Source organism: Dermacentor silvarum, chromosome 4 (assembly GCF_013339745.2).
Source record: "Dermacentor silvarum isolate Dsil-2018 chromosome 4, BIME_Dsil_1.4, whole genome shotgun sequence".
In the NCBI taxonomy this organism is placed as follows: Eukaryota; Metazoa; Arthropoda; class Arachnida; order Ixodida; family Ixodidae; genus Dermacentor; species Dermacentor silvarum.
In genome coordinates this window covers 127385488-127411553 of record NC_051157.2, presented here as the reverse complement: position 1 = coordinate 127411553, position 26066 = coordinate 127385488, and the positions used below count along the sequence as shown (strand labels likewise).

The 26066-nt window shown below is 47.3% G+C and overlaps 1 protein-coding gene across 1 annotated transcript in view; it reads right to left on the bottom strand.

Annotated features, from left to right (window-relative positions):
* Nucleotides 1-7531: 7531 nt before the first annotated feature.
* The window catches only part of LOC125945014 (uncharacterized), a 58102-nt gene continuing 39567 nt past the window's right edge, over nt 7532-26066 (bottom strand). Inside the window, exon 3 of the mRNA XM_049666545.1 lies at nt 7532-7726. Coding sequence (XP_049522502.1) covers nt 7532-7726 — 195 coding nt within the window. The remainder of the gene's footprint in view (nt 7727-26066) is intronic.

Below are 26066 nucleotides of genomic sequence, written 5' to 3'. Positions count from 1 at the left end.
TTACAGACAATGAATAATTCTTTTAATTCCTTGCCGGTAAAACAGAAGTTTCCCATACAAACGAAGTTCAATTGGTCTGCATAAACATATTGCGACTTCTGTTTCTTGCGTCATCAAGCGAGAAGTGAATGAGACGCTACTGAAGCAAGGCCAGCTGCATATGTGAGCGTTCGGCGTCCTGTTTATTTTTAGAGCGCGGCTCGTACGCGCCCGTTCCTGGGGCGAGCGTAGGCGATGGCGTTGTTCCTCGTAACCGAGCGAACGAAAACAGCGAAGGATGAAAGCGAACGCGGAGCTTGCGGCAGATGACAGACAGTGATAGCGAAGAGAGCGCGAGGAGGAAAGCGGAGGAGGAGGGTATGGCGAAAGCGTGAGAAGAAAAGGGCAGTGCCGCGAAAAACGGGCCCTGCTGCGACGATGGCAGCATGAGTGGAGGTATGTCTGCGGCGGCTGCTGTGAATCGCGCTCACGCGTATAACCCACGCGCCGCCTCTCGTGATCTCCCGATTAGCGAGGAGAGGAGGAGGAAAAACATTTATTATGAGAGAGAAAAAAAACAAGCAGGCGTCTTCCTGCTTGTGTTGAGAGATGCCCTCAGTCCAGGGCTCCTGCGGCTCTCGCTGTCTCCCGGGCCCACCGCACCAGTTGTTGCTGGTCACGAGGGTCCGAGCTATAGGCCGAGTGCTTGCTTGTGTGCTTTCCGCAGAAGTATGTCTAGTTGATTCATCTCTGAGAGTGAGGGGAAGGTACAAGGCAGCGTAGGCGATGCGGCTGATGATGATGATGATGATGATGATGATGATGATGATGATGTACCTCTGTCATGGCTCGCACCCACTAAGGGGATAGGCCAAGAATCGGGCGGCAGTGGGAATGCTAAAGATTATCAGGGCCTGGACGAGCTGGATCACGTCGTCTTCTTTCAGGCCGTGTTGTTTGGTGGTGATGCGGCTGACCATTCGCATGACTTGGAAAGTGGTCTGCTTGAGACGTTGGATGGTGTAGGCGCCTCCGCCGTCCTCTTGTATGTGGAGGCCCAAGATGCGGACGCTATTTACTGTGGGTATTTCTTTGCCGTCGAGGGTGAGTATAATGTGGGGTATTTCATTGAGTTTTCTACGGGATTTCTGTCGAACCACTAATAGTTCCGACTTCTCGGGGGAGCATCGGAGACCGCTGCTTCTTGCATAATGCTGGACGACGTCAGTCGCTTGTTGGAGTACGTCTTGTTTTTCTCCTTCAGAACCAGTGGTGGTCCAGATAGTGATATCATCGGCGTATATTGCGTGCCTGATTCCTGGTATTGCATTGAGTTTATCAGGTAGCTTCATCATAGCAATGTTGAAAAGGGTGGGTGATAGAACGGCACCTTGTGGGGTTCCTTTGTTGCGAGTAGGTAACGTCGGGGTTCTGAGTGAGCCAATGCCTACTGTGGCCGGGTGGTTGGTTAGAAAGGCGCGTACGTAGTTGTAGGTATTACGACCACAGTTGGTAAGACTTAGGTTTTTAAGGATGGTATTGTGAGCCACATTGTCGAAAGCGCCTTTAAGGTCTAGTGCTAAGATCGCTCCGGTGTTGTGTGGTGAAATGTGTTCAATGACTTGTTCCTTCAGCTGAAGGAGAACGTCATGGGTAGAAAGGTGGGTCCGGAATCCGAACATCGTTTCGGGCAGCAAGTCACTGGATTCTCGGTAAGGTTGAAGTCGGTTCAGAATGACGTGCTCCAGAAGCTTACCTAGGCATGAAGTCAGAGATATCGGTCTAAGATTTTCTAAGCTGGAGGGTTTGCCTGGCTTTGAAATGAGGATGATGTCCGCGTGCTTCCAATCCGCTGGTAGCGTACCCGCCTCCCAATGATGATTAAATAGGTCAGTAAGAGATTGAATGGTGCCGTCATCCAGACTGCGCAGGAGCTTGTTATTTATTTTGTCCTTGCCCGGGGTGGTGTTTTGTGTGAGTGCATGGATTGCTTGTTGCACCTCAGAGATGGTGATCGGCTTGTCCAGGTCGTGATTGTCGCCTCCGCTGTACGTGGGAGGTTGTCCCTGTGTGGGTTTGAAATCTCCTATGTACCGCACCCTCAACTCTTCCAGGATGTCGTCGTCAGAACCTGGATGGTTGTGGAGGAGACGAATTGTTTGCTGGCTGACTGCTTTGCTTTGCGTGGGGTCAAGAAGATGACGTAGTAGCGACCATGTTTTGGCCGTGCAAAGAGTGCCCTGCAACTTGTTGCATAGTTGTCGCCAGTTGTGACGGGTGAGCTCCCCAAGCATAAAATTCTGCGGTAGCCGTGAGTTTCGCTATACTATAGTCTCAGTTTCCGGTTATATTTTTGGCGCTTCCATCTCCTAACAAGGCCTCGACGGGCCTCCCACAAGTGAAGAAGGTGCGGGTCTACTGCCGTAATGTCTGAGGTGAGTGTGATGTGCTTTGAATGTTGTTTACGTCTTGCTGGAGCTATCGTACCCACTCTTCGAGATCCGCCATAGCCCTCGAGCAGTCATCCGCTCGCTCTTTGCGAAAAGCTGTCCAATCTGTGAGTGTTATCTTTTTTATCAGGCGGCGTGCATGCGTAACGTACAATGTGGTGGCAAGGATGCAGTGATCACTGTCCAGGGTTTCCTCCGTGTTGTGTCAGGTGGCTTGTTGTATCCCTTTAGTGAGGGTGAGGTCAGGGCACGTATCTCTGGAGACGCTGTTTCCTAGACGTGTGGGGTGTGCAGGGTCTGTGAGGATGGTGAGACAGTGCTGCTGTATCATATACTGGAGTGCAGTGCCTTTTGATGTGGCTGTCGTGGAGCCCCATGCCTGGTGAGCCGCGTTGAAGTCGCCTACTAAAAGTAGGCTGTTGGCTTTGGCTATGGTAATCGATTTGGTGATCAAGTAGTCGAACTTGGCCTGCTTCTACTTGGGTGGGCTGTAGATGTTCAGTATGAAAAGGCTCTTTCGGCCTCTTTGGAGAGGTAGGATCTCATTTTGGTCGACGTCACTGCCGTCTACTGTGTGTTGTATTGTAGTGAGCGTTTTAGCTGTAAGTGTGGCCACGTGGCTTTCAGGCGTGGTAGGATGTGTGTTGTAGCCGGTTTGAGTTGGGTGTGTGCCTGTTTCCTGCAGTGCGATTACGCTCGGTGCCGTGTTGGCGTTAATTATGTACTGTCTCAATGATCCGTGCTTGCGTTTGTAGCTGCGACAATTCCATTGCCACATTAAGAGTGGGTTTTCGTTGCTGTGGTTGGTTTTGCTATTCATCCTGGCTTACGGGTGGATCAGCAGGGTGTCCCTGCTCTACTTCCTGTTGTGCCATTGTTTTCACCTTCTTATGTCACTGATCTTTTGCGAGCCGTGTTTCTTCGATTGATTTGCAAGTTGCTGGATACTTTGTTGCATGGCTAGCATCTGCTGTTGCAGTGCATCGACTTTCTCCTCGACTTGCGCGATTTCTGTCGGTTTTGCTGATTCCGCGAGAAGCATGGGTTCAGAACTCTCCGACGATGATAGCGATGAGGGTGTGCTTATCGGTGGGGACTCCTGACTGGCGGTACGACTGGCGTATAATTCTGCAATGTGCATGCGACGTTTGTTCTTTTATTCGTGGAGGCGTTTGTTCTCCTCTCTGATAGCCTTTAGCTCAGCTAGAATTTGCTGTTGAATATCAGTATTCTGTTTTGTTTTTGCTTTTCATAAACGACATTGCCAAGAACATCCCTGTTAAAATTCGACTTTTCGCAGATGACTGCGTACTGTATCAAGAAATTTCCTGCGAAAAAGATGAGGCTTTATTGAACGATACACTGACAAAACTAGACGAATGGGGCTCCACGTGGCAAATGTCTCTGAATAATCAAAAGACTGTGGCGATGACAGTAACCCGAAAAAAAACAACCCTTAAATTTCATATACAACCTATCCGGGCAACCCTTGAGTATCGTCCATAGTTATAAATACTTAGGAGTAATCATCACGTATGACCTGCGGTGGAATGAGCATGTAGCGTATGTAGAAAAAAAGGGTACTGAAACAGTTGGGCTTTCTTAGACGATCATTGGGCAATTCTACGCCTGAGATACGACTTATAGCATAAAAACCATTTATACGACCAATATTATAATATGCGGCAATTGTATGGGACCCTTGGACAGACACTAACATTGTGCAGTTAGAGAGTGTACAAAGTAAGTCAGCCAGGTTTATTTTCAATCGCTACAGTTGGCAAATATCACCATCCGTGCTTCTGCAAGATTCCCTGCTAGAGCAACTCAAAACGCGGCGTTATCACGAGAGGCTAAAACTTGTCTGCCAATGACATTTACAATGACATTTTACAAATTGACCAAAACACGCTCATCGAACGTCTAACCTTTCGCATTACACGTTCTTACCAACCCAGAAAAATTGCTGAATACTCGTGTAAAACAAAAACCTTTAAAAACTCATTCTTTCCTCGCACTTTCTCCGTCTTGATTGTACTGCCTGCAGAGGTGATCACAAGTCCAGCAATTGATGTATTTTTGAGTGCACTTAGAGGATTTCGAAATGTAAACTTTCTACTAATATTGCTTCACATGGCATTCAGTAAATCTATTACTACATAGCATCGTGTTCTTGCACATGTTCTTGCGTTACTCCATTTGATTATTCCTATATGTAATACTCGTGTTGTTCATACCTGCACTTTTATTTTACCTACATGGTTTATTCAATATTAAACCGCAATTGGCGCGTTTTTTGTGTGTTTTTTTTTTGTGAGGGTTTGTGTTGTAGAACTTATACTCAATTGCGTCATTAGTGTTTTTCAAAGATTATATTTTAAAACACGTGCTGCTCTTTCTTTCTTGTATTTAACGTTTATATTCCTCAAAGTGTACGTGACAGCAAATTCTTGTGTCCTGATGGTTGTATTGGATTTTCACGTATGTTCTAGTTAAGCAATGTTTTTCTTTTTTTGTTACACTACTTTGAAATGTATTTAATACCCACTCCTGCCTAAGGCCTGAACTACAGGCCGGCAGTATACTTAAATAAATAAATAAATAAATAAATAAATAAATAAATAAATAAATAAATAAATAAATAAATAAATAAATAAATAAATAAATAAATAAATAAATAAATAAATAAATAAATAAATAAGCGGACACATTGGGTTCAGTGGGTGTGTCCTGACGTGCTCTCATGTGTGCTGAGACATGTAGTCAGTCAGACAGTCAAAGCGCTCCTACATGGAGTGGGCTGCCATATCTGGAGCCACTGCAATTATTGTAAAATAAACCCTTTTCTCTCGCCCCTACTCCTGGACGTACAAATCCCTATGGCTGAATTATCACCGGCCTAAACGCCACCCGAGTCCCAACAATGACAAGAGTGTATGACCAACATATATCATAGCTAATAACATGAATATCATGACATGTGTATCATGTAGCTCATGAAACAGCTGCCTACGTTTCGGTACTCTCATGGTCGTTTCGTTAACTTGGTAGGTACCAAAATTGGCATAGTATAACAGTGCATGGCGAACATAAATGATAGGTCATGACATGTCGTGTCGTGTTGTGTCATGACATGAATGTCATGTCACGAATGTCATGACATGCGTGTCATGTAGGTCATGAAACACCCACCTAAAATAAAAGTGACCCAGCGAAAAAACATTAACACTCAAAAACCACTGCAATGGGTTCGGACGTGGGTGCTAAGTGATAAGGGTAGAAGCCATAGTCATGACCATGACACAGCAAAAATGGCAATGATTCAGCAAACAAGATTAACACTCAAAAAACCACTGAAATTAGTTCTGACGTGGGTACTAGGCGAAGTAAACAGTAAAGGATAGTGGTAGAGGCCATAGTCATGACCATGACTCAGCAAAAACGACAATGACTCAGCAAAAATGTTTAACACTCAAAAACCACTGAAATGGGTTCGGACATGGGTACTAAGAGAAACACTAAAGGATGATGGCAGAAGTCATAGTCATGAGCATGATTAAGCATGACTAAGGCTTTCGCCTTAAGGTCTCTTCGACATAGCAAAGGGACTCCTGAGGACTCATGACAGGAATGTCATGTCATGCGTGTCATATAGGTCATGAAACAGCCGCCTACGTCTTGCTGCTCGCATGGTCGTTACGTTAAGTTGGAGGCTGCCCGCACACTGCTTCGCATAACATCTATTCCCACAGGGCATGGGACCTGCTGGCTTTTCTTCGTTTCTCTCTGTTTTTATTTCATTCCTTCCTTCTTTCTTTCTTGTCCCCGGCTCATACCCGCATATCCAAAAGCGGGTATGCGCCACACGTGATTTTATTATCGTTAATCGTGACCTAACTGACGAGCATGGGACGTTATTGATGTCATAACCTATCAGTCATGTTAGTCATACATTCGTACCCTTCCATGCCAATTTTAGTATATACCTTGTGAGCGAGACGCCATAAAACGAGACGCCACAATATTGTTGCCACTACCGTTGCACACGGACGCGATCTCCTGGTACATATAGCCCTCAACAGCTTCACTGTTATCAGTCTTAAACCCCGTGCAAAAGAACTGCCTGCCTTCTTGCCATAAACCGGTGACGAAGCACTAGTGACTGACGTGGGCAGACGAACCCAAAAACGACATTCGGCTGCCATTTACACAGTAGCGAGTGCCGCGACGGCGACGGGGTCTCCGTGAGCATCGCACGAGCTGGGTCGTGTCTCCTGTCAAGCTACCAGCCATGGCCGCAGCCGCAGCCACAATGTCGAGAGATCTGTAGGGTAACCTATACCGGAATGGGGGAACTTCGAGCTTGGCACGCAAACGGCTCGAGGGGCTACTCATATGGTCTACTATGTCACATATGTTGTCAGCATATGTTACCATATGTTACTCTAAGGTACAACTGATGGGGGTCTGCTCCGCACCACCGTCAGTTGCACTTCACTCCTCGGAGAAGCAGGACATGGGGCGATTGAGCTCCTGCACTACACTGCAATCGGGTGAACGCGGTTTAAATCATAGATCTAGGACCTGAAATAGGTTTGACGTAATGCTAACGCATTCCTTTGGCGTTTACCGGTGCATTGCCACACATTTCTTTTTTCATTACTTTCGCTGTCCGCATGGCACTCAGCAGCCGTTGCTTCTGCGGTAGTCTAGTTTGGTTCAGAAATAGTCTGATTTTTTTTGTTTATTTTTCCAACATAGTACACGTTAATTCCTTCCTTAGTTCGTTGCTGTTTACGTACCTGTGAACATGAGGACGTGATTTTAAACACGCGTCCTCCAACTTCGTGTAGGAGCCACAATATTTCGTCGCAGCTATTCTGAAAACAATAGACATCGACACATTTTTCTCTGCCTGTTTAACCAAACGCTATTCTGTTTTGAAATAGCTAACCAAATAGCCGACATTTTCACATAACATTAATTGAAAATTTTGGAAACAATATACGGGTATAGTCTTTTATTGCACATATTTTTCGAATTAGGGTAACTGTCACGAGAGAAGCTTAACAAAAAAAGCGACGTAATGCACATGCGTCCTGCTAGCTGAGCGCCATGCATGCGCCCTCTTTGTCGGCCGACGTGTAATTACGCGTTAGAAAGTTGGCCAAGGTTTTCAACATTACGAGCCGGCCGTAAGGTCCAAAGCCGCAGTAGTTCATGAAGTCTTCGAACTGAATGTTGGCCGCAGCCAAAGTGTAGTCGACATGCACCGCTGTCCGCTTGGTCTTGCATAACTGCATATGAAGCAAACAATGTATAGTGAAGACACCGCATAAAATGGGAGATTTATTTTTGACGCGAAGTTCGGTTGGTGTATCCGTATACATAGGTTCATCAACATCGTTTTTGGACGGCAACTGCTGCGCTGAGTTGGATAAAGTTTGTTCCATTTTCAGTAGTAAACATTACTGAACGCCAAAAAGCCCCAGCTTCCATTTTAACTTAGATTATTGACCCTTTTCGCGGCGATCCCATGGGCGCTGCCATGTTTGGTCACGTGGTGACGCGTCCATTGCTTGCCTCAACTGCCTCCGTTGCCTCTTTGTTTACAATGAAAGTGTATGACGCCGGCGCGGCTTAGAAAACCTGTTTTCGGAGATATCGTAGACGGTGACTAGGTGGACGACACGAAGCTTTGATCACAGCTTCATAGAACATGCAAAAGCGCTTTCAGAGCTGATTAAGCTATGTCCAAACGGCGCAAGCAGCGTAGATGGTGCTTCTTCTAAAAGTGGGGCTAAATATGTATTCCAAGCTATCCCAGCTTTCCGATTATGAATTGAATCAGGATTAGTGTGTTTTGCTCTTTGTTCTTTATTTGGCAAATATTCTTGCACAAACAGCTACGTTCAAGCACAATGCTTGAAACGTAGCTGTTTTGTACATTGTAATACCCTGCAGCAAATATATATTACAGCTAGTAACTCGCTTACTCTTGTGGACCATCACAAAACATTCAGCTTCGACCATTCGTGCGCCATAGGCGTACTCCTCATTTATTGTGCGTATACAGTGCGCATATATTCAAATGTGTGTCCATTCACTTATTCTTGATAGGTCGGCAATAGAGTGGGCGTAAGTTTTCCTGCCATTTGGGACAGATGTGCATAGATTACGTGCGCGAAACTTACTATGACAAGAAGCGGCTCTACTCCCTTTGTCATTGTTTAACGAGTGGTACTCACTCTTGCCGACGTTCTGGGGATGAAGCCCTTTCTTTGAAGGTTAGCGATACAAGGCTGGCGGATGAGCAAATTTCTGTATCCTCGAGAAAAGCCGTACATGAAGAGGTGCCGGTAACACGTTCGGACAGTTGCAGCAGCGGTCCGCGAACTTGGCCACACAGAATCGTTCTATTCATTAACATGCCAGTCACTATTTTTGCAGTCAACTACTGCACACGTCTTTAATCAACATGATTCAGTCTAGCATGATTGGAGCAAAGTGTGTTAGCGAAAACTCAGTTGCATTTCCGACAGCTGATCGCACAGAAGCAAGGTAGAAGCGGTAGTGGTTTAGTATTCACACGCTTCTTCGCCTATCCCCCCAGTGGGTGCATTCCATAATATGGAAATCATCATCATCATCATCATAATCAAAACGTGGCAATCATCAACGATACTAGAACTAACTCAGTTTCACAGCTCCACTGAAAACATGGACCTCGTGGCAGTCGCGAGAACTAACGACGCTGCGATGGAGTCACGCCTAGGGTGCCTCGATGCCAGCGCCGCCGTTCAGGGTGGTGCCATCCTTTGACCGCACCCGCGCCGCCGCTTTCTCGCTGCGACGCCATCTTGAATCACAGCGAGCGGTTGCGAGTGCTTGGTGCCAGTGCTTAGTTCGAGACACAGTGCGCGCGGATGCTTCGCTGCCGCTTCTACTTGCTGGACAGTGTTCAGCCGCATGAATGACAAGCTTGTCAAGTGCATCGAGTCCACATGACGGGCTGTTGTGTTCCCAAGTGCACCGGATCGACGCGTAAAGGGCTTCGTTGTTTACGCTTCCCCCGGGACCCAGAGCGAAGGAAGAGATGGGAAGCCCAAGTAAAGCGGTATCACTGGAAGGCAACGGATAGCTCCTACATTTGCGAGGTAAGTGTCAAGAAAGTTTAGACTATCGCATCGTGTTTTTCATTTAAATAAGAAAGTATTCTCTGATCCTCGCTCACGTACCTACGTTCGTTCACGAACTAAGCACTGCACCGATGCTGTCTGAGTAGCCTATGGTTTGCGAGCGCGCGTCGCATAGGCTTTTGCCGTTTTGATCGGCGCAGTCTATGCGAGTAGTACCCTTATTTTAAGGACTGAAGAAAATGCTTCGCCGCGAAATAGCCTTACATTAGCTACAAATCGTCATGTAAACCACCTATTTTACTTTTTCACGGGAAGCACACATCGTGTGTCTCTTGTTTCTTTTTTTTCCCCTCAGTTTCTTTTTTCGCTACTGGTTATTTGGGACTAAAGAACGCATGCTTCTTCTGGGGAGAGCGGCAGTTGTGTACCTGGCAAGCGAAGCATTATGATTTTCTCTATTCTCAGCAGATATCTTGCGGATCTCAGGTTGTTACGTTATATAGCTGATTTTTTAGACGAATATATTTGTAGCGTTGTGCTCGTAAGCCGATGGTCATTCGTGCTCGTTCCCGATCGTAGTGGGTACTGTGACGGTCTTTAAATGCCTCTGCACGGTATGCCCAGGTGTAGTAGAGTTAAGGGGCATCATGGGACCAAAATGTTTCGGCGCTTTCTGGCATGGTGTCTGTTGTAGCCTGTGCATTTCTTCGAAACGTGTGAAGCGAGGTAATACAGCATTACTTCTGCGAAAATTTATTCTTAAGCACTGCAGTGGGTTATATGTATTTACAAGGCAACTTTTCATATCAATAATCACTTTTGTTGTTTTACTTGCACTTAGAAACACTTTGAAGAGGACCAGTATGAGGGAAATCGACAGGATGGGCGCTGTCTGTTAAAGTCAACAGCCCTACATCATCATGGACTATATTTTCGAAGTGAAAAACATTGCTAATCTGTATTTGACTGTCTTAGTTTCATTTACGGTTTTTGTACGCGATATGTATGCAGTGTTGTTTATTTTTTCAATGTAGTTATCAGTGTTCTAATGGTTATTTATAAAATGTTCTGTACTCGCCATCGATGTGTTTGGCTGATGCGACGTATTCGATGGTAGCTGATGTATTCTGGCTGGATATCTTGATTAATATTACCCGCGGTTGCGTTTTCTTGTTTGCATTCTTGTTTTCGATTTATATTGTGTGTAATAAGGTTGATGTACTCACTTGAACCCCCCCCCCCCCATGTAATGAATAAATAAACAAAACTCTCCCTATCCCGAATTGTGTGTCGAGCCTACCTTGCGCATTTTTTTTTATCTCGTCTTTCAACAGAACCTTCAGGCGCCACACAGTACATATAGTTTTTCATGTACATATCTCTTTCACGAATGATTATACTAGACATTATAAGTAAATGTATTTTGTGCATCGTTTGGTTTCTTGTGTGTACTACGCAAGATTGACACAGACAAGTTACGTTACATGTTTCTCTACAGCACTAACTAAACCTTATTTTCACATCGCAGTTATTTTTACACCAGCTTAATCCTGTCAGCACACAGTTTTGGGGGCAAAAAAAGCAAAATTGCGCGTAGATATCGTCAAATAATTGCAACGAACGCGAAGAGCACGCGCAACGCAAGGGAAACTAACCGCCGTGCGCGAGTGGCTGGCTACGGTAAAGGAGGCGTGACGTGTAAACCAAAATACAACAGTGAAAAAGAATATCTTCCACACACAGGGGGTCGCAAACCTTATATACCAAGCATCGAAGCGCAAAAAAAATAGTGCGTATTTCAAACATACACACGGCATATTAAATGTGATTGAATTAGGCAAATTGGGGCATGTTCCCGGCGCCATACATTTACGTCTTGGACCTTCGACGAGTTAACGGCTATTGGTTATAAAGATGTGCAGATGCGATACCGATAAAAAAATCCTCATCAAGGGAAAGCACTTGGAAGTGCGCCGCGAGTAACACTATTTCTGAACGCAAGCTTAGCCGAGTCTCAGCTCGTGTGATTCACTATGGCGGTGCCAGCGGGGTTGTCTCCACCCTGAACGGCGGCGCTGGGCATCGAGGCACCCTAGTCACGCCACCGGAAGCGCTTCCGGTTGCGCGCCTTTTTCTCTACGGTTGCGTTCCGTGTGGGTGTTTTGTTGCTTCGCTTTTGATGCGTCGGGAAAAAGGTTGTTCGGAGGGTTGAGTATTCGGAGCTCGCGCTGGTGTGCGGAGGTGTGAAGCCTATTTTGGGTCGAGCATGCAATATGCTGACGTGTTTTGCTTGTTGGGTTGCAAAAGCGGCTACATGTCGTCAGCTAAGCGCCACTTAATGCGTAAGCATTCTTTAGCGATTACCGCAGGTCTGTCACGCGAAAAGTATAATGCCTTGTATCTGTGTAAAAATGTGTAACTTGCGAAGTTAAGACAATTATTCGTTATAATATTATAAACGTAGTGGATTGGCAATTTTATAAGTGAAACGGAACAATTTAAACAAAAAAAAATAAAATTTGTGTGAGAGAATAGCCATAAGGATACGTAGGCCTCCATAGAAATTCATGGGGAAGTTTATAGTAGGGCTGGGCCAACTTGAAATTGGGGGTGGGCCAACTTATATTAGGGTCTGGGCGAACTTCAAGTTTCGATGGGGCCAACTTAAATTTGGGCTTAAGAAAGAAAGGCGCCAAAAGGAGCGAGATAGAAAAACATGGACGAGCGTACATTTGCAACAGTCGTTTATTGTGAGCACACACACACACACACACACACATATATATATATATATATATATATATATATATATATATATATATATATATGTGTGTGTGTGTGTGTGTGTGGGTGTGTGTGGTGCGTGCGTGCGTGCGTGCGTGCGTGCGTGCGTGCGTGCGTGCGTGCGTGCGTGCGTGCGTGCGTGCGTGCGTGCGTGCGTGCGTGCGTGCGTGCGTGCGTGCGTGCGTGCGTGCGTGCGTGCGTGCGTGCGTGCGTGCGTGCGTGCTGTGTGTGTGTGTGTGTGTGTGTGTGTGTGTGTGTGTGTGTGTGTGTGTGTGTGTGTGTGTGTGTGTGTGTGTGTGTGTGTGTGTGTGTGTGTGTGTGTGTGTGTGTGTGTGTGTGTGTGTGTGTGTGTGTGTGTGTGTGTGTGTGTGTGTGTGGTGTGTGTGTGTGTGTGTGTGTGTGTGTGTGTGTGTGTGTGTGTGTGTGTGTGTGTGTGTGTGTGTGTGTGTGTGTGTGTGTGTGTGTGTGTGTGTGTGTGTGTGTGTGTGTGTGTGTGTGTGTGTGTGTGTGTGTGTGTGGTGTGTGTGTGTGTGTGTGTGTGTGTGTGTGTGTGTGTGTGTGTGTGTGTGTGTGTGTGTGTGTGTGTGTGTGTGTGTGTGTGTGTGTGTGTGTGTGTGTGTGTGTGTGTGTGTGTGTGTGTGTGTGTGTGTGTGTGTGTGTGTGTGTGTGTGTGTGTGTGTGTGTGTGTGTGTGTGTGTGTGTGTGTGTGTGTGTGTGTGTGTGGTGTGTGTGTGTGTGTGTGTGTGTGTGTGTGTGTGTGTGTGTGTGTGTGTGTGTGTGTGCTTACATTGCAAAGAATGCAACCGTTGCCGAAGGAAACCAAGGTGTTAAGACGCAAAGATACCAGAGCGAGGGCGATTGCTGAAGCATTCTTTATTCACACGTCTGGTGACATGTGCATTGCGAGGCGGTCGGTGAGTCTGCATGAACTAGAGGTGATTATTTAACCACTCACATTTAAGCTTGTGCACGTGTATGTGTCAGGGTACAATATATATATATATATATATATATATATATAGAGAGAGAGAGAGAGAGAGAGAGAGAGAGATATGCGATTTTAACAATAAACTACTGTTGCTAATCTGCTCTTGTCCGTCTTTCTCTATCTCGTTGCTGTTTTTTTCGCGGCTTTTTTTCGTGAATATGGAGTACCAACACGCCCAGCATTCGATACCGTTCAATTTGGGAGTGGTCCAACGTGGAATACGACTGTAACTTACTCCAAGAAAATGTATAGCTTATATAGGGTGTAAGGAGCTCTCTATTTGCAGATAGCGTGGTAAACAATAATTTTTCAGAGCTTTTTCACGCTCTCTGGTAGATTTTTAAAATTCTTCCCGCATTACCTATCCTGCTTTTGGCCCCTTCCTGCATAATCGATTATGAACTGCCTCATCTGGCGGGCATATCCAGTTATAATTCATGTCAGAGTAGCTTCGCAGCCGTTGAAATCGAAGTGCACACGTCGCCCTTAGGATGCCTACTGCACTTACTGCACCTGCACTTATAGTCAAACCCATGCCCTCTAACTACGAAGGTAGCATACGTTTTCACTGGAGTAATAAACCGACGCAGACAAGCGACCGTGTGTGCAATACCAAGTTGCCGCGCCGCTGCAGCCGACGCGGCCAACCGGTAGCCAAACTCGACCGCAGCGCCGTTAGTTCTCGCGACCACCACAAGGCTCACATGCTTGCGCTGGCCAATATGCGGAGCTGCGAAACTGAGTTGGTTCTATAGTCGGATACAACTCAAGTCTGCAATGACGCCCCGCCCACGCCCTCATAACCACCAGCCATTGTTCCTCCGCGAGGCTGCAAATAGTTCGTACTTCAAACTTTCCGTTTACTAAATGAGGTGGTAACCACAAAAAATAAAGTTATAAGCGCGTAGTTTTATACGTTTTCACTCGACTAACGCACAAGTACGACGTACAATCGTATCAAGCACGACGCCATTTAGAAAACGTCGCAAGACGACGATTTTATTTGCTTCTGTTATTGGCAGGCGGAGTAACACAACCCCGCGTGGTCCGTGTACCTTTGTTGCCAACTGCTGTTTTTTGTTTTAATTGTATCCTACTATAGTAGCGTTGGCAATCATCTCAAAAAGCTAGTTTACGTTGCCACGACAAGTACCGCCCGCTTCTTAGCCAAACCTCAATGTGCGTATAGTATGGAAATCATAATCATCAACACGATGTAATTATCTCAAACAACTAGTTTTCGTTGGAAGGATACTTACCTCCCTCTACATGGTCAACCACCCGCTGTGGATTTTCCCCCATGGGTGGAAATCATCATCGTCATAATCAACACACCGCACGCGCTTCTAGGCCAACTCCCCGTTGTCAGCATGGGAAATTGTATATAAATTATAATAGTCATAAACACGCGGTGATCACGTTAAAGAGCTGGTTGGCGTTGGCCCGATAGGTACCACCTGCTTCTTGGCCCCCGTTGTTGGTATGTACCACCGTTGTATGTAAATCATCATCATTATGAACCCGCCGCGATCACCTTAAAGGGCCAGTTGGCGTTGGCAGGACAGAAGTGAACCTTCAACTTCATTCTTACTTCAGTTCAACTCCAGATATTTTCAATGAGTTTTGAATTGGACGCTCTATCACAGTCTCTCACAAAATTCCACACAGTCTCAAGCCTAAAATTACTTACAGAGAAAAACTACGTTTTGGCGATCGTTTTATTTATGGTTGTAGACTGATTACATTGTCAAACGTTGACTACAACATTTCTTTCAAAAATTTCGTGCAATGCTTATACTCATACTAACACGGACCACACTCTCATGGACGCACATGTGCACGTGCGCCCACCCAATGGACAAGTATCACCGAGGAAAGACAAGCCTTGACAGATTGAACAGACGTTCTCACCTTAGATCGAAGCGAAAGTGCGCTGTCGTATGTAAAAAGCCAGTTCTTCGAGCTGTCATACGAAACAGATGCTTCGTAGGTTGCGTCGTGGTAGAACGTGCTGTTGAAGCCCCGGTCCGCGCAGACCTATCGGAGCAGAGGAATCACGCTTCAGACTATTGAGGAGACGTAAAGCAAATACGTTGCCTTGCAGTGTTGCCCCACCAGCTAAAGGACCAATGTTGGTAGCCAATGCACCAGCGCAAGGTTTTTTTTTTTTTGTCTTTCATTCAATAGAATCTCAGCGATAAGTCTATTGAAGGCAACAATATGTGGGCACCAACATTTCTACTACAAAAGTTAGGAGAAAGAAGGAGTGACCTCCACTATGGAACCGAAGATTTCCGCCTCTGAAAATTGATTTAAACGCAGCAAAGGCTCATCAGGCACCATTGCGCGAGGTGTTCTTAAGCCGTCTGCGCAGGGTAGCGAAAAAAGTAGCGCATTGTAGCTGACATCGCAAGAGTAAGTTAGTAGGGAAGCCTGGGTAAATACCGATGACGTCGAGCTTATTGCCTGCGCTTGCGGAGCTAGTCAGCGCGTGTGTACTGCGCCGCACGGTGGCTGGATCCGGCAGCGCAAGGTTGCAGCAGCGCTTATGCTTGAGCTAGATTTATACGCATCAACATGACGAGCACCCGTCCTGTCGGCACGTGTTTCTTCGTCTAAGTGGAAGGCTAAATGGATGCCACGTATTCTGTTTGTGCGACACACGGTAACACTGCCTGATCACGACTCAATACAATCTGCTTTTTGTGAAACGTGTGCGTTTCTGAAATAGTGAAACGCTTGAACCGCACTCTGCAGGAAAGGTAAGTTCGCTTCTTCGTAAAATAGGCGAAATGTTGTCAGCAGTGGTATCGAAAGTAGTGGCCGTTCTTTTACGAAGCTTTACCGAGAAAGGCAAAAGACAGCATGACTTATAGAAGCAGGGTATCCAGCGCCAAGTGAAAGCCTCCGCGCCCCAGTCCCCTACGCACCGTGATGGCTCAGTGCGTTGTGCTGCAGAACACGATGTTGCAGGTTCGATTACCTGCAGCGACGGACGAAGTCCCATGGGAGCGGAAACCAGAACGCTCATGTACTCAATTAAGGTGCGCGTCGACAAACCCCGGTTGATCTAAAATAATTCCATGTCCCCCACCACACGATGTCACGAATGGCCGTGAGTTGTTTGAGGAATCTCAATGCAATAATTCCGTGTGGTTCACGCCATTCTTGGCTGCACATAGATTTCGAAGAAGTACGTGCATGCGTCACGTCGCCATTGAATAGTTTAGAATGACGCTGCATCGTACTAAACGACAAGAACTTCAGTTTCAGGTTCCTTCATATGAGCTACAAAAAAAGAGACAAAGGAACTAATTACAATGTGTTTACAATAGTAAACACAGTAAGCGCAGACAGAGACCAAGATGTAAACCAGCTCATGCCAATCCCAGATGCCCATCTTCGTCTTCCTTTGCCCCATGTCTCTTAAGTGTCTGTTGTATCGCAACACAACCCCCGGTGGCAATAGTACCGTCCCGGCACCGTTAGGTATCTGTGGCAAGCAGAGAGTTGTAGGCCTTGAGCCTGGTGACGTGAACGATATCACTGGGGGTCGGAGCGGAGGATGTTGAGAGTCTGGCTGGAACGGTTTCGTAGATGGCATCAGTGACTTGGTGAACCACGTGATAGGGGCTTTTGTAACAAGACAGGAGCTTCTCGCAAAGGCCTACTCGACGGGAAGGCGACCAAAGCAGCACTAGGGCTCCCGGCGAAAAGTGCACTTCACAGTGACAGAGGCCGTAGCAGCGCTCCTGGTTCTCTTGTGACAGTGATAGCCGAGCGCGTCTAAGTTGTCGAGCGTAGTCAGCGCGAGCAATGGCATCACGGGCATATTCACATGTCGAGGTCGTAATCAATAGTAGCAAGGGGTCTACCTGTAACGTGGGTTTATGGCCACATAAGAGGTAGAACGGGGAATAGCCGGCAGTGTCAAGACGAGAAGAATTATAGGTCAAGGCAATGTACTGTAGAACGAGGTCCCAATAGACCGATCCCACCGACCGATCTGCCCATGCACCGGTTTTCCGGAAGTAGCACTGCCACCATATTGGTTGTAGTCAACTGTTCAACCACACTACAGTGCCTAGTAAGTATATTCTAGGCACTGTAATCACACCACCACCAGTACCCGCTCGTTGATTACTGCTCACGAGCTCCCCAGACATCTCTGCGACTCCACCACCGAGAAAAATTCGTCATGTATTTTAAGAAATTACATCGGCTGTTCGTTCCAGCATGTGAGGCGAACGTTTAAAACTACCTGCTGCTCTTTGATTTCGGTTGTTACCCGCTGATTACGCGCTCAGCATCGTATTTGTTCGAGCTTTGTATGTAGTACATGCTGATTATGCGGTCATTTTGCGTTACTATTTTTGCACACGTGCATCTTGGTAACTGCTACGTTATGTTTGCTTAGCGACGGACATAATAGGATTTGTATACCTGTTGGAGACAGGTTTGAAATGCGGTGCCGAAGCTCTCGTGCCCTAATGATGCTTACTTACATGGGTTTCGCGCACGACTTGCAGATTTTGGTAACAGCGATATCTAGAAGTTCTTAGGTAAGGTAATTAATTATTGATCAATCAATAAATTCTGGGAAATGCTGGGGATGACTTGGTAGTGCTAAGCCTAGCCCAAAAGCAAGGACTAGCTAGAGGCCCATCAGCTCCGCTGTCTCTTTAGCATTGCGCCTCCAGTGCAAGCTACGCTAATTTTTTATTTGCGTTCAAGCGAATGGTAGCTTGCTGCTTCGAAAACTCCGACTGCGTGGCTTGAGGCAAGCGTCCCATCTTTCGCGCACGTGAATACGCGCCGCTCTCCATTATGAGCAGCCGCGATATACTTTCATCAGTGATTGGTACTGGTCGATTAAGCCGTTTAAGACAGTATCGTTGCTGTCGCTACTAGTGATGGCAGAGACCGCTTCTCATGTTCGGGTAGCACAGTTGAGCTCTCGGGAACTTCAGGCTGGCAGGTGAAAATAAAAAAAGGAAGGCATGTGTTTCAGTCTTATAACACCATTATTTATTTATTTATTTATTTATTTATTTATTTATTTATTTATTTATTTATTTATTATTTATTTATTTATTTATTTATTTATTATTTATTTATTTATTTATTTATTTATTTATTTATTTATTTACTCATCTACAATACCCTCAGGGCCCAACGGCATTACAGAGAGGAGTTGGTTTCGATTACAAAAAATGGGAACTTAAACAGCAGTAAATATACACATCATTCCAAATATAAAAGAGGCTAACAAATTATGGGGTTTTACGTGCCAAAACCACGATCTCATTATGAGTCACGCCGAAGTGTGGGACTCCGGAATAATTTATACGACCCGGGGTTCTTTAACGTGCACTTAAATATAAGTACATGGGTGTTTTCGCATTTCGCCCCCATCGAAATGCGACCGCTATTCGTCCCCATGTTTCTTCTCGCGCTGTGTATTACCAGTACCACCTATTAATCCGTTGGACCAACGTCTCTCGAAGCTTTCGCTCATTAGGAAACACATAATCCGAAGCATTAGTCCCTTGTGTGTTGTTGTGGCACTCAGGAATACAGCAGGGGAATCCTCCCATCACACGATGGCTCCACACGAACCATAAAAATTGCCAAAAATCGTTCGGAAACAGGACGCACAGGCACTCCGGACGGTTGGAGCAGCGGGATGACTACAAGTACCAGCATGAACCGCGGCAGCGGTAGTGTCGTGAAACTGGCCGGTGGGATCGGTCTACTGCAGTGATCAGCTGAAACGTATTTGGCCAGTATTTCTGTAAGGGTCCGGCTCAATCGCCCGATCAGGCCGTTGCTTTGTGGGTGGTAGGAGGGGATAAACTTATGTTGGATAGAGCAGACGCGCGTGATGTTCTCAATGACCTTGGACAAGAAGGCACAGCCTTGGTCTATGAGAGCTTGACGCAGAGCTCCATGCATCAAGATGACGTCGTGTAACAGGAAGTCTGCCACATCAGTTGCGCAGCTGGTTGGGATAGCGCGCGCAATGGGCGTAATGGCGTATCTGGTCGCGCAATCAAAAGCGCCACCAACCCACTTCTTCCCCGACATATATACCGGAGAAGCACCCAGGAGGTCCAAGCCGGCACGACCAAATGGCTCTATCGGGATGTCAAGTGGCTACAGGTATAAACCAGCGGGGAGCAGAGATGGCTTCTTGCGGCGTTGAGATGGCTCCCAAGCTGCGACGTAACGTCGCACAGAACGTGCAAGACAGTGCCAGAAGAAGCATTGGCGTACACTGTCGTAAGTTCGAGAACCCCAATATGTCCAACGGTGGGTGCGCTGTGAAGTTTCTTTCGAACGGAGGCGCTTTGGGAAGACAAGGAGGAGATCGGGTCTTCGGGAGGAACGTTATGACGGCACAAAGTACCATCCCGCAGAACTAAGAGGCTAAATAAGCGTCGTCAGGCGCGCATTCAAAGCGATCGATGATTACTCTGAATGAGGCATCAAGACGTTGCTCGTCGGCGATACAGAGAAGGTGTGACACGGAGAAAACACCAGCGGCATTATCAATGTCAGGGAGCTCAGAGCTTGCGACGGCTTAACGCGATGAACTATCGGTGTCATAGTGCAGGGGTCCGTACTTGGGAACCACAGAGTATGAAACCTCTTGGAGCCTCACAGCCAAGCGGGCCCTCATGACCAAGCCGGCCCGTGGGATCATTTAGGGAGGAAAGCCAGCACAGAGAATGATGGTCAGTTAGTACAGAAAAGGGACGGCCGTAAAGGTAAAGACGGAACTTGGCAACCGCCCAGAGAACAGCAAGACATTCCCGTCCCGCAATGGAATAGTTGCGCTTTGATAGTGAAGGGAGGCGGCTGGCATAAGCGCCTAAGTGGTCTTGGCCCCGCTGACGCTTCGCTAGGAGCGCGCCTACACCATGGTCACTGGCATGCGTACGCAATTCTGTTGGGGCATTAGGGTAGAAGTCGGCGAGGATCGGTGGTGAGGTCAAATGCGTAATGAGACGAGAGAAGGCGGCAGATTGTGGAAGTCTCCATGAGAAAAGTACGCCTTTCTTCAACAGGTCAGTGAGAGGCCGAGCAATAGCGGCAAAATCTAGTACAAAGCGGTGGAAGTAAGAACATAGCCCAACAAAACTGCCAACGTCTGTGGCTCACTTCGGAACCGGACAGTCTCGGACGGCGCGAATGTTGTCTGGGTCACGTTCTACCCCAGAAGCGTCGACAATATGGCCCGAAACTGTAATTTGGCAGCGGCCGAAACGACATTTAGATGAGTTAAGTTGCAGCCTGGCCTACGAAGAACGTCAAGTATGGTAGAGAATTCAACGTGATTGTCAATTCTTGGTGAAAAGACAATAACGTCGTCAAGGTAGCACAGGCATGTGGACCATTTGGAACCCTAAAGGAAGCAGTGCATCATACGCTCAAAGTGGCCGGTGCGTTACATAATCCAAAGGGCGTGATACTGAAGTCGAAAAGACCATCGGGTGTTGTAAGTGCGGTCTTTTCTCTCTCCATATCACTGACAGCGATCTCCCAGTATTCAGAGCGAAGGTCAATAGAGAAGTGTCTGGTATTGTAGAGGCAGTCAAGGGCGTCGTCGATTCGTGGCGGTAGGTATACGTCTTTCTTAGTTACATTGCTCAGATGGAGGTAATTCACACATAAGCACTGTGTCCCGTCCTTCTTAACCAACACCACCGGCGACACCCACAGACTCGAAGGCTCAATGATCAAGCACCTTGGGAACTTCAGTTTGAATTACCTGGCGTCCCGATAGAGATACTGTTATGGTCTATGATACGATGCTTGACAGCAACTGTCTGGCCTAAGGGGCGTCTGTAAAAGTCGAAAACATCTCTGTAGGAAAACGAAACATAGTAGCGGTCTTTGGTCTGGGCAGGTAAAAGGCCCCTCGCAATGATTTTCTAAATCTTGGGATCAGCACAAAAGGCAGCCTTTGGAGACCTGGCAGGCCCAGACAAAGCGTAGGGGGAGAAAGCCGCCACCTGATAGTCATCTAAAGGCTCAAGTTGAGCGAGGCAAATTCCTTGATGCACTATTTGCTCGATCAAATCGAAATTTACGACAGGGATGCAAGTCCGGTTGGCCATGATATTCAGAACTGTGTAAGGTACGGTGACATGACGGCGATGTGAAGCGCCCGGGCTGGGGGCGAAGGAAACTGAGGACGGCGGGGTGACGATGATCAGCCGTGGCAAAGCTTCGGAACTGGTGCGTCAGCGACAGTACGATCCTGGCGAGAAGCATAGGGAGCAGTAGGTGCAGAGTTACGGGAATGTGCATTGTTGTGTGTCGTACACGGGAGTTCACAATCGGTTGCGGCGATGTGGCCAACGCGGCAGCAGTAGAAGCAGACGAGCCTGACGTTCGAGTTGCACCATTCAGACGGGTTGCGGGATGCGGCGAAATGATTGTCGGGGATGAAGCGACAGACATGTTCTCAATTTCCTGTCGGCCAACGGCCTGGATCATAGCAATCGAGGCTGGTGCTGGATCGGTGGGCGTCGTGGTATAGGATGGCGAATAGGTGGCCTCGAGCTCGCGGAGAACGACGCAAATTACGTTGTCACGTGGGATTGGCTGGTGGGGAGGGTCCTGACAAGTCGACGTAGCAGCGGTATTGGCAGGCGCACGATGTGGGGCCAGATAAGTCAGCTCTTAGCTTGTTTGAAGCGGCAGTCGTCTTTGATGATGGCGTCAATAGTAGAAACGTTGCCGAGAATCAGCAAGTTGAAGGCGTCGTCTACAATACCCTTCAATAAGTGCGCCACTTTGTCTGTTTCAGACATCTTATCGTCAGCTTTGTGGCAATGAGCCAGAAGTTCTTTATGTATGAGACGTAGGGCTCTGTGGGGCTCCGAGTGCAGGTGTCGCTGAACAGCTCACAAAGTTTTTCTTTAAAGATGTCCCAGCTTGTTAATTCATCTTCGTGGGTTCGGTACCACACGCGTGGAGCAGCGCTCAGGTGCAAAACGACGCTAGCGAGCATCATCGTTGGATATCACTTGTTATTAGTGCTGACGCGTTCAGAAAGGTTGATCCACTCTTCGACGTCAGTGCCGTCCAAGCCGGAAAATAGACCAGGGTCACGAGCGTGGGCAAGCGTCACGACTGGAGCAGTCTGACCAGTCGCATCCGACGATGATGGGGTCTCACCTGCTGGAGGCATGGTAGCGAGCGCGATGTAGCGACCGCTGTGAATCTACGTGGCGAGGACGGGAATGGCCAACCTCCACCAAAATGTTACGTGCGGAGAGAGACAAACAAATGAACTAATTACTGTGTATTTACAAGATCAGAGCAGCCAGAGACCAAGATGAAAACCAGCTCGTGTCGAGCCGATACGCCCGTCTTCGTCTTCCTTTGTGCCATGTCTCTTAAGCGTCTGTGGTATCGCAACAATATTCTAGTTTTGATTACAGTTCTGAGAACGGTGTTATGACGCGTACGTCTAAGCTGAAACCAGCGGCCGTGATTAAAGCCCCTGGGTCATTAAAACATAGCGAAATGGTTTGACCACAGCGCTGGGGTATGCAATTAAACGACTAGGGAGCCTACATGCAACAGCGCCTGCCCCCAAGAGAGCCCTACTTGGGAGATCAGTCACCAAAATGCAGCCATTCCGTCCCAAGGCGGTCCAGTGTGCAGCATGCTTCACCATCAGACAGCAAGCTGACGTCTGGCCAAAGCGCGGGATTTTGTGCGGTGTGAACAATGCGTACTTGAATTCCCATTGTACAAAAGACCAGACCGAACACTACACGAGTGCAAAATGGAGTGTGCGCACTGCGGCGGAGCTCATGTCACTGTTATGATCGGCTTGGAGCTCTGCATCTCAGTTTTGGGAAACCAAACCCGCGCACGTTCCCGTGTCGGGGCAATTATCTTCATCCCCAAGAGGCGGTTATGATCTTCCTGAAAACTGTACCTCTCAAATGTGGGAAACACGCCCGAGCGCTTTTCCCGTGACGGGATAATCCCCTTCATCCCCGAGAAAGCGTCACACCTCTACGACCTGAGCAGACGCAAAGGCGAGCTACCAAAGGAGAGGACCAGAGGGGGAAGAGGTCGTCAACTTGATACCCGACAGAGGACTGACACTTCCACAAGTTCTCCGAAGGCGACATCGGCTACCACAAGACCACGAGGGGTTATTTAAGGCCATCCTGGCCCCCGTGTTAAGCAGAACCACTCTATACTCGGATAGAGTCAAAACCATGTACCAATGAAGTGAATACAGTCTTTTCTATTTTTTAACACGAAAGTGTTTTATGCCGGGGTCCACCAAGACTTCACTGACGTATTTCCGTCACGGAAATACGTCATAGAACATAATACAAAGAAAGAAACCAGAAGAAAAAGTTCCACAAACATGCAAAATTTGGAAATCGAACCCACGACCTCTCGGTCCGCGACGATAGATCGCCGAGCGTTTAACCCATTGCGCCACAAACGCATTTGCAGAGAGCTACACAGACGCGCCTTATATATCTAACACTCCTCCGTGTACCCGCGCTCTTGCTCGGGGCGGTGCCGCCGCCTAAGAGGAGAAAAGAGAAGTACTGCATTATGACACTAACGCGCACCGACAGTGAACGCTTCGGTGGTCTCAGCACTACGACGCCTCGATGCCAGCATTCGAAGGGACGCTGGCATCAAGAAGCACTACCAACGCCACCTAGGTGGCGTTCACCGTACTCAGCACAGCGGAGCGTGGCCTCCGCAATTAGCTCTGAAAATGTTTCTGAAGTTGATCGCGGAGGCTGCAATTACGACGCGCTGTACGCGCTGATTTGACTCGGTGACGATTCAGTTACGTGCTTTGTCTTGCGCGTTGTATTAGTGTGTCAGTTACGTGCTTCGTCTTTCGCGTTGTGCTAGCGTGTGCAGCGTAGTGCAGCTTCCATATGCACGACGGTTGCTCATGGTCATCGACGTTGGTAGTCGTGATGGAGGAGACGTGCCACCAGGCGTCAGCGTGGGTGCATCAACGCCTAAGGGCGCTTTAGCCACAAAACACCAATAGACATTATATATCAATGTGCAATAAACATTACACTACTTCTGTGAAGACACGTTTAACTTTCGTGTTCTATACCGATTCCTATATAAGAGGGATCAACCACATTTTTTCATCATCACGATGCCCGCCTTCATCGCCGTCTCCTGATTCTTGCGGTGACGACCCACCTCACCCGGTCGAGATTATATCAGGACAAGAGATCCCAATTGTCCGAATAAAAAACAAGCAGACCGCATGGTCACATCGGCGTCCGAAAAACGCAAGCAACACACTTCTATCGGAAAGAAAACACCAGAAATCGACACCTGTAAGCATACCACGACAGGCCACCACCGTAACAGGACACCAACTACCCAACACTGAAGACACAGAATAGCTTCGACTTTCTAAATAACTGACAAGTGAGAACGTGCTCCGAAAACTACGGCAGCCTACCTGACCTCAGTAGGCGACAACCACACAAGGACAATACATTATCATCGAACAACGCCAAGAACAAGGCAAACAAGACACCTCCACAACAACGCGGTGCAAAAGGCAAATGAGCATGGAGGCCATCGTCAGAGGTAAGTCCATCAGCTCCCACTTTCCGGAGTCGTACTGACGACAGAAACAAAACTAACCAGCCTCATAACACCACTGAATCGCATGGTCGACAGGAATCATGTTCAGGAAAGCCGCATACACGAACACAGCAAAACCCAGCCCACGAAACTACCAAAGACATCACATTCGCCCACATTCTCAAAGAAATAGCAGAAATTCGCAAAGAACAAGTAGGTCTGAGAAAAGAAGATGTAGAACGTGACAGAATAGTAGCGGAAATTCAAAAACAACTCGTTGCCACTACACAACAACTTGCTACGCTAACGCAAAGCATGCGAACAATGCAACGAACCTTTAGGAAACAACTTTCCGCAAGGGAGGAGGCGCACCCCTATAAACAAGGCCACGCTAGCAGTTATGCGCACTAATAACAGCAGGCGTAACTCACGACATGAAACGGTAGTTACCATATGGCAATAGAATTGTAGAGGAATACGCCGTAGAACAACTCTCTGATACAATACCTAACACACACCGCTCATAAGCCAGATGTAATAACTCTTCAGGAGACCAATGCGCCGATCTCTCTACCGTGTTACACGGCCTACAACAATACAAGTATTACACGCCGTCCGCGACGGCCAACGGATGATAATCATATTAGCTGTCCTACAATGACGGTGACGCTGGTGGCGGACCAACATACGTCCGTTCAGGAGGACCTCAGCCGTATGAACAACGGGGATGAGGAAAGTGTATTGCTTGAATGCAGCTTGTTCATACGATACGACGTAACCATTATTAACGCCTACCGTACCTCTAAAGGAGCAGCTTATCACAAAGCTTGGACTAGCTTGCTCAAACACCATACCAAGGAGAACTTGCTATGGGTAGGTGACTTCAACAGACACCACGAGGCGTGGGGCTACAATCATAGTACACCACAGGAAAGACAGCTCCTACAAACCGGAAATGATGCCCACCTAACGCTTCTGAATGACATAGAAACTCCCAATCGTATTGGAAATTCAGTGGAAAGATATACAAACCCAAACCTGACTTGGGGACGGAAAGCTATAAGGAAGTCTAGTGGAAATATACTGGGGAAACGTTGGGTAGGGTCA